The 9,234-nt window shown below is 34.6% G+C and overlaps 1 protein-coding gene and 2 pseudogenes across 2 annotated transcripts; 1 reads left to right on the top strand and 2 right to left on the bottom strand.

Annotated features, from left to right (window-relative positions):
• Window positions 1-851: 851 nt before the first annotated feature.
• On the bottom strand, window positions 852-1,650 carry LOC107937131 (NADH dehydrogenase [ubiquinone] 1 beta subcomplex subunit 7-like; annotated as a pseudogene).
• A 237-nt stretch (window positions 1,651-1,887) lies between these two features.
• LOC107937137 (short-chain dehydrogenase reductase ATA1-like) lies at window positions 1,888-3,490 on the top strand (annotated as a pseudogene).
• Window positions 3,491-3,586: 96 nt separating this feature from the next.
• On the bottom strand, window positions 3,587-7,510 carry LOC107937136 (protein NRT1/ PTR FAMILY 8.3). 2 transcript variants are annotated; one of them, XM_016869960.2, is made up of 6 exons: window positions 7,348-7,510; window positions 7,136-7,215; window positions 6,850-6,955; window positions 6,532-6,749; window positions 5,418-5,974; window positions 3,587-4,557 (listed from the first exon to the last, which is right to left on the bottom strand). In XM_016869960.2, the coding sequence occupies exons 2-6, from the start codon at window positions 7,184-7,186 to the stop codon at window positions 3,735-3,737; spliced, it is 1,755 nt and encodes a 584-aa protein (XP_016725449.1). In that variant the 5' UTR covers window positions 7,187-7,215; window positions 7,348-7,510; the 3' UTR covers window positions 3,587-3,734. The 2 variants fall into 2 exon arrangements, with proteins under 2 accessions (XP_016725449.1, XP_016725450.1); XM_016869961.2 differs by having other exon boundaries at window positions 7,136-7,199; window positions 7,348-7,509.
• Window positions 7,511-9,234: the final 1,724 nt, after the last annotated feature.

Raw genomic sequence — 9,234 nt, 5'->3', positions numbered from 1 at the left:
GGTTTACTCAGGAGAGTGCATTTTTTGCGCCTTGCATCTTAGGCTATATAGAGGTCCTAGTGCCTCGAGCGCACCTGGTGCCTTTGACAACATTGCCTTAAGGTAACTTAAAGAGCACCATGAGTGCAATCAATTGCAAGAAAAAAACATAACCTGCAATCTCATTAATCAAGATCCAAAAAACAGTTGCAAACTATAGCCATCATATGACTGTTCATAGTCTTAATCAAACCCATTTTTCGAGGCTGAACCTCAACATGAACTCCAGAATGTTTGCTGTTCTCAGTCTCCCTATAACAATACAAGTGTAAAATATTCTAAACTATTAGGCAAGAACAACCTAATACCTTTTCCAAAATCTTCAAAATGAACAGAATTTAATGGACTAATGGACCCCAAAACAAAAACACAACAAACGGTACATTCCACATTCCCTTTACTTTTCAATCAAATACCACAGGAACCATAGACCCAAAAGGAATTCCTTAATGTAAGACAAGAAACCAGGTTCCTTAAAAGTACTGATAGTAGAGTGCCAGAAACGCATTGATTTCACAATCAACAAGGAAGCAAAAAGAAACACCTAAACGCGTCAATTCAATACTAAGACCAAGCATGAAATTTCCAGTGAATATTTAGCAGCAAACCCCTGACAAAATCAAAACTTAACCTGCTCAGAACCCCTAAATTTTCAAGCTTTAAAACCCGTAATATAAATTCAAAGAACCCATCAACAAATAATGCAAAATTGGGAAAACAATCGACAAAAAACCATCGAATAGAACCATCCAATCCCACCCCCACCCAACCATAGAAAATAAGAAAAAGAAACGAAATTTGACTGACCATGGAGATAGTTTAAGCATTAGCAGTATTGGGAATGAGAGGGATGGATCCGACTTGTTTCCCAGACTGTTTCAACTTGGCCTCTTCTTCATGGATCTTCTGCATCTGCAGCATCCTCTCCCTGACGAGCTCGTACTCGCACTTCTAGTACGAGTGGCATTAGTTCTCGCATTTCCAAGGCAAGTAAAAACTCGGCTTGCCGTCACTAATTGAGTACGAAGAGAAGGTGGGCGCATTGGTCTCTGTATGGGATGGGGACCTTGTTCTCCACCATTTCTGCCTCTGTTGCCATCATCTTCTTCGATGAACCCTTCATTTCCATTTTTCTCTCCTTCGCTCCTAACAGTATTTTGGGTCACGAAGCTGCCTTGTTGCTTATTTTTTACATTTGCAATGCTTTTCTTTTGTTTTGGAGTTTTTTACCTAAAATGATTTCAGATTAAAAACATCGTAAAACAGTAATATTTCTGCGGTAACTTCTTCTTTTTTTTTTTCATGTATTTTAAGATAAAATATAGGTTTAACTTTGCTCTTAGTCCTTCTATTCTTTGTACTTTAGAAATTTAATCCTTTTATTTTTCACTTTCAAAAATTTAGTCCTTATACTCTTTTAATTTAATGATTGAAATCCAATTGTTAACATCTTCAAAAGGCTTTCATTAAAATAAATTATGTGATATTTATAAATAAATAAAAAACTATCCACCTCATCGACTCAAAATCATGTGAAAGTCGTATAACAAAAATATTTGACTTTAATCCCACTTCTTTGAAAGAGTGTTAAAAGAAGCTCAATCCTGCATTCATAATTGTAAGTCTTATTAAATTTAATATTTTATTTATTTATTTAACTTTTCAGGCGGGTAATATTAATCACATAGTTTTTTTTTTTAAATATTACATAATCTAATTTAATCTGACCTATTATAATGATTACATCAAATGAACTTCAATTGTTTTTATTTACAACTACCCAATAGAAGGATAATGCGCTTCAACACACCTAAATTCATGTTCTCCTGTATTTATAAGAATACTCATACCAATCGAGGTAAGACTCAATCAATAATGGGACTTCAATTCTTAAATCAAAAGAGTAGAGAAACTAGATTCTTGAGATTAAAAGTAGAGGGTTAAAATTCAAATGTGCAAACAGTACAAAAAGTAGGAGAATTAGACCTAAAATATAATTCTAATAAGTTTTTTCATGTGTTTTGAGTGTGTGTTGTGCGTTAGGAAATTTTTACATGATGAAGAAATGAGAAGATATATGGTTGTTAAAAAGTAGAAAACAACCACAAAATAAAATACATATTTACACATGATTTTAAAGAAGAATCTATCAACAGAACATTACCAAGCATCTAGTTTGGATGTAGTTGTTGAGAATGTAAAGAGTGCCCAACTCTTTTATATATAAAAAGAAAGGGGAAAAAAACAGGAAAAAACCTTCGAAAAGCCTCTTTGAGTCATTCCTATATATACACCATGTTTGATTTTTTGGTGTATGCAATGGAGCAAGGTGTTGATAAGCATGTTGATTTGCAGAATTCATCTGCAAAGAGGTTGGTACCAATGGCTACTTCAATAGCCTCTCTTACTAATGATCTTTTCACTGCATCATGTTCGATGAATCTTATATACTTAAATTCGAAATGAATACCTCTTTTTTTTTTTTTGTAGGATGATTGGCAAAGTCGCAGTTGTAACTGGTGGTGCAAGAGGGATTGGAGCTGCCACAGCTAAATTATTTGCTGAAAATGGGGCCTATGTTGTCATTGCTGACATATTGGATGAAGCTGGGACCATGCTTGCTAACTCCATCGGAGCTCGCTACATTCATTGTGATGTAGCCAAGGAAAGTGATGTCGAATCAGCTATCCAACTTGCCATCACATGGAAAGGCAAACTAGACATACTATTTAGCAATGCTGGCATTGGAGGCACTGCAAGCAGCATAACCAGCCTTGACATGGAACAAGTCAAACATCTGGTCTCAATCAATCTGCTTGGCAATGTACATGCGATCAAGCATGCCGCATGAGCCATGCTGAGATGCAATACAAAAGGTTCCATCATATGTACATCGAGTTCTGCAGGCATCATGGGAGGGCTAGCGTCTCACCCTTACTCTGTCGAAAGCCGGTATCGTCGGACTGATGAGAACCGCAGCATGCGAGTTAGGTGTGCACGGGATTCGTGTGAACTGCATTTCTCCTCATGGTGTACCTACAGATATGCTCATTAGTGGTTATAGAATGTTCCGGGGGAAAGAAACAACACCTGAAGAGGTGAAGAAACTGGTCGGTGATCAAGGGAGTCTATTACGTGGGAAAGCTGCAACTGTTGAAGATGTGGCCCAAGCTGCAGTGTTCCTTGCCTCAGATGACACTGGATTTATAACAGCACATAACCTCGTTATCGATGGTGGATATACTTCTGCTATTAGTTCACTGAGTTTCATCTACAAATAGTAAAGAATTGGGAGAAGAAAAAAATAAAACAAAGACAAACTTTACCTGACGTCAATTTTGTAGCTTTTATTGTTAAAAACACCTTCAATCAAACCAAAATAGTTGTGCTAAATCTATAATAGTATCAAATATTGAGAATCAATACAGAAAGCAAAGATTGTTACTTTAAAGGAAGCAAGTCTTTTAATCCAACAAGATGCAAACAATTTAATCCGACATTTAAGGATGGCAAATAATTGAAAACCATGCAGTATTAATGTACAATATGCGAGAATCAGCTAGAAAATGAATATAACCCAATAAGATACAAGATAGTTGGTTTCCAAAGTGGAAGGATGTCCCTGTATTGAGATGCATACAGTTTTTATCTATAACAACATTTCAGCTTAATTTCTCTCCATATGAGAAGGAACTTTAGGAAGCCTTCTTCTGCTTGTACCTCGAAGCACAAAGGGTATACACCAACATGTTTAAGAAGCTGAGACCAGCCAAGAGCCAGAAGAAATAGTCGAGATGACCCTCGTTAAGGTTGTCCGATATCCAACCAATCTGGCCACCCTTTGTTGTGAAGTAAGTTACAAGAGTTAGAATAAAAGAACTCAGGTAATTGCCTAAAGATGTAGTCAGAAGTGAAAGCGCACTACATAAACTCCGCATGGCATCAGGGGACTGATCATAGAAGAACTCAAGCTGTCCGATAAATGTGCAGACCTCTGCGGCACCCAACAAGAAATATTGAGGTATTTGCCAAAGAATACTAATGGGTACAGCGACCTGCTTATCGACCAAATCTAGCTCTTTAGCAAGGTGCAATCTCCTGGTCTCCACCACAGCTGCGGCTGACATGCATAGGACTGAAATAAAAAGACCAATTCCCATACGCTGCAACTCTGAGAAGCCTCGCTCCTTACGTGTGAACTTTCTTGCAATTGGGACAATGATCCTATCATAGATGGGGACCCAAAAAATAACACTAATAACATCAAAAGTTGAGAGAGAAGCAGGAGGAATAGTGAAAGAACCAATTTTTGTGTCCATCATCATCCCTTGTTCCACAAACATAGTTGACATTTGAGCATATACAGCAGAGAACACAATTCCAGTAGCCCATATGGGAAACATGCGGATCAAGATTTTCAATTCCTCCACTTGTGTTACAGTGCAAAGCCTCCAAGGATTTGAGAAGTCCCCACTTTTGGTTTCAACATCAGTGACTATGGCAGCTTTATCTAGGCACCTGCAACAAGATGGTCTTAGCAAAACTAACAAAGAAAAAAACAGTCTAGCTGTTACAACTCCAAAACTCATCTATGAAAAAAGGAACCGGGGAATTGAAACTTCAATGAACCTAAATAATTAACAGCATTGCCATAGATGAAAGTTGCCTAAAGCAGTTAATTTCAGAAATAAATCAGATGACACTTTGAGTGCGATAGGTGCATCAAGACAGACTACTGGAAGATAATCAGAAAAATGCACTACAGAAATATTTTATCTTTTAATTTGGGGCTAGAAGAAATGAAAGTTAGAATCAGAATGAAGACAGAATCAATGCATCAAATGGCAGCCAACCAAAAATTATCCATCAGAATTTCACTTTGTCTACTCCTCTTTTTCTACACAAATATGCATGGGAAAAACCATCTTTCTATGCCATGTTTTTAATATAGTCAATTTGTTCCTTAACAATTCAAGTCATCAATTAACACTATGAATAACATAAGCTTAACATACAAAGCAAAGCTCCTCATATGTTTCCACTACTATGCAGCTGGGAATAGTAGAAGAGAATGGAAATTATAAACAAGTAGTCAGAGATAACAGGGGACATAAGCTCCCATGAAAATTGAGCTTGGAAGGTGTTTGATAGAGTGGATAAATTGACAACAGCATATTTCTGCAGAGATGAACAGTCAGTGTTTCAATACCTATGTTTTTCCTTACCGTTCATTACCAATTCCTTGTCTAAAGAGATAGAGAATTTCAATTTCATAGGATTTAATGAGACAGAGAGAGAGAATATTTCTTTTAAATCATGAGGAATAGAAAATCAAGATCAATCATTCAAAACTCAGGGAAATAATTAAGAATATTTACTTCAACTCCTCACTGTGCTCTAGTTTCCGACTTCCTTCTATGGCAGAGTGCTTGTCACCAGTTTCATATAGGAGAGTACTGTCTTCAGGTACCTTGAGGCTCCGTTTATGAAATGCTGCAACCAAAACCTGGAACATTCTTGTAATAGGGCTTCCTCCTGGTCTTTGAAATCTATAGAGTGCCGTGCCTGAGAAAAAACTTCCAATTGCAAGGCCCATAAACAATGCTGGAATGCCAAATCCAAGACCCCATCCAGCATTGTCCTGAATCCACACCAGAAGACTGCTTGAGATCAGAGCACCAATGTTGATGGAAAAATAGAACCAGTTGAAAAAGGACCCCTTCTTCACCCTTTCATTGGGATCAGTATCATCAAACTGATCGGCCCCAAAGGATGAAACACACGGTTTGATTCCACCCGTCCCTAATGCAATCAGATAAAGCCCAAAGAAAAATACAGCATACTGAGCTGGAGTAGCTGAGGGACAAATAGAACCCACACATTCAGCAGGTTTCAGTGCAGGAATTGATGCTGAGAGAGTCAATGTACACATTCCCTACATCAAATAGTAAATGTGTTATCCAATGCATCAGAAAGTGAAATCAAAACATATAAATTACTTGCCCACTTTACCTTAATAGAAGTACCAGAATTCATTAGTCAATAATATGATTAAAATGATGAAAATTGTTGTCCTCACATAGCCAAAAATCAAATTCTTTACCGTGTAAAGTGCAAGATATTAACGTGAGTTATAAATTCCAGAAAATATGTTATTACACTTTAAAACTGTCTTAAAATCTTTGCAAAGGAGTCAAAGTGCTTCCTGATTTAAAACTACTAGCAACAGAAGAGGAGAACCATGCGTGAATTTAAATCGCATGTGAAGGACCATGCATATCAGGGTTAATGGCATAATGTGAACTGCAAAACACACTCAAAGGAACAGCAGCCAAAGACTACTGCAGTTGAATGCAGGATCAACTTCATGATAAGTAGTTCAAAATAATGAAGCAACAATTACATCATAAATCAGAAAAATAACTATTTAAAGAATAAAACGATGAGCATGTAAAGCAGGAAAAAGTAGTAGTTAGGAGTAAATTATATTACGAAGAAGTAAATAGTGGAGAAAGCAGCAATTGTCCAATATCTTCCCCAATATGCATCTGCTAAGACGGCTCCAATGAGAGGTGTAAGGTAGCAAGTTCCTTGCCAAGTAGTTACATTTCTTGCAGCTGATACATTCCCTTCATGCAGTTTCTTGGTCAGGTAACTTACAAGATTAGTTGCTATCCCATAATAAGCCAATCTCTCACAGCATTCATTACCTATAATTCCATATAAAAAAGTTGCAGAAATAAGATAAGCTTTACTCAAATAAAACCCATTTAAAAGGAAGAGCAAATAGATAAATTTACAATAATTCACCCAAAATGAAAGGGCACGCTCTCCAATTTCCAGTATTCTGCTTCAAAATAGGATTCCCATTGAAGTCAACGGAGCCATCCCCAGTGTAAAGCCCACTGCTTTCAGCCTGGAAATACCAAATATTAAAACACTAATAACAACATAAACTCCGAGGTAAAGAATTTTAACAAGAAAAGACAACAAAACCCAGAAATTTTTTCAGTGTTAAAGGTGTCTGTGAGCAAATAATCAAAATCTTATAACCACCAAGAATTAAAGATGAAGGGGAAGCAGAAAAAAAAGATACCTGATTAAGTTCAGCTTCCAAAAGCGATCTCTCTTCATCCATAGATCCCATGATTGTTTTGCAACTGAACCAATCAAAGACTACAGATTCAAAATCCCCAAAACAGATAGGGGAAGATTAGGGACTAAGATAAGATAAGATATATCTAAATGTAATTTGTGATGAAAATACTGGGCAAATTATTAGGCTAATAAAAGCGTATAAGACTTTACCTTGTTAGATTGGTAATGTCAACAACTTTTGGAATCTTTTAACAAAAAGGAAAAAGAAAAAGAAGTTCTGGGATCCTTAAAATTTGGTTGATTAGATATTAACACAAGCTGAAGGAGTGGAATGTTAGGGTGACCCAGGCACGCTTCCCTATCTTTTGTAATGGCTGAGATAAGGGCTTTTAATGATACATCTATGGGTGGGAACATGGATTTTGGGTTCGGGAATAGAGGTGATCATGGGCCGGGTCGGGTTTGGGCCGGGTCTAAATAAAATTTTAGGCTAGTCTATTAGGTCTGGGACTGGTCCGGTCCGAAATATGGGTCTAAAAATTTGTCCAAGCCTGGCCCGAAATAAAATTGCTAAGCCCGAGCTCAGCCCGGCCCGACCCATATTAATTTTTTTTACTTATTTCATTAAATAAAAAATTTTAAAAATATAATAAATCAAATATATTTAAAAATATTAAAACAAATATTAAAACAAATAAAAATAACACTAAAACAATTCTTAAAACAATACATAAATTGATAATATAATAAAAAATAGTTATATTAAAAATTTAAAATGATTAAAAATAAAATAAAAATATATATTAATATATAATTCGGGCCGGGCTCGGGCCAAAAAACTCTTACCCGAGGCCTAGCCCGTTTTCTAAACGGGCCTCATTTTTTTGTCCAAACCCATTTTCGGGCCTATATTTTTACCCAAACCCTCCTATTTTTCGGGTGGGCCTTCGGGCCGAGCTGGGCCGCCCAGCCCATGATCAGCTCTATTCGGGAAGGACTAAAGTTATAATTCTACCACCAATACCGATACCTAACCGGGTTTGAACATAGATTTTTAGGTCTAATTCTAACTTTCATCTCTCTACTTTTTCAAATTTTGAAAAATTAATCCATCTGCTCTAAGTATTAACAAACACATTAACTTCATGAGTTGTTGGACTATTCATTTTTCAAATCAACGATTAAATGACAAATTTTAAAAATGATCGATTCTTGAAAAATTAATGTAAAGGGATTAGTTTTTCTTTTAATTTTCATGAAATAGAAGGATGTAATTCATAATTAAACCTAAATTTTAAGACTAACATGTTTATTTTTTATTGTATTAATCTTTTAAATGATTTTTTGTTAAAATTTTATGGGAAATTTGTTTTAACTTTAAATTTAAATATTTTAAAATTTATTAAAATATTTTTTTTGATATCTTCATGTTCATTATACATTCATATTCGAAATATATGATTACCATACTTAATAATTTTTTTAAAAAAATTTAAACTTACACCTAATCACTTATACGTGAAATCATTAAAATATTAATAAATAAATAGAATCAATCTAAAACCAATTCCATCCATAAACACTCTTCTATTATAATTTTTTTTTAATTTTAAAAACTATTTAATCTACTTGATTGATTATTTGTCTTTTGCTTTATTTTAATCTTATCTTTTACAACTTCAATATATATATATATCTTTTAACATTTTATTTCCATTTTTGAATTGATTGCATAAATTGGAGTGAGTTACTTTATTTAGTAAATTCCAAGATCTTTTAATTTGAATGTTTGTCGTAAGAGTTCAGAAAACCACGAGCTACTTCTTGAGCAAAACTAGGAAGAGAGGTGGGTCGATTTTATTTTATTTTTTTAATTTTTAAAATTTGAATTTATAAATTTAACCAAAAAAAAGTCTATTTGTTATTCATACTTATTTTAATATTATTATCTAAATTTAAATTCAAATTGAATGTTATTATTTTTAGAATATTTAAATTTAAAAACTTTTGAATTTGAATATATTACATATAATCAAAATAATAATTATAATTATAATAAATGGATTAAAATAATTAAATTTATGTATGTTATTCAAA

The sequence above is a fragment of the Gossypium hirsutum genome, chromosome A01 (genome assembly GCF_007990345.1).
Source record: "Gossypium hirsutum isolate 1008001.06 chromosome A01, Gossypium_hirsutum_v2.1, whole genome shotgun sequence".
Lineage (NCBI taxonomy): Eukaryota > Viridiplantae > Streptophyta > Magnoliopsida > Malvales > Malvaceae > Gossypium > Gossypium hirsutum.
Note: the sequence above shows the minus strand (reverse complement) of the source record. Positions and strands in the feature narration are given on the sequence as shown.

Bases quoted from the DNA above. Each gene is read 5' to 3' on its own strand.
- LOC107937136 (XM_016869960.2), bottom strand. From the start codon at position 7,186: ATGGGATCTATGGATGAAGAGAGATCGCTTTTGGAAGCTGAACTTAAT. The intron at 6,750-6,849 runs GTGAATTATTGT...ATGGAATTATAG, and splicing joins AGCGTGCCCTTTCATTTTGG to GTAATGAATGCTGTGAGAGA. The intron at 4,558-5,417 runs GTAAATATTCTT...ATCTTGTTGCAG, and splicing joins GAGCACAGTGAGGAGTTGAA to GTGCCTAGATAAAGCTGCCA.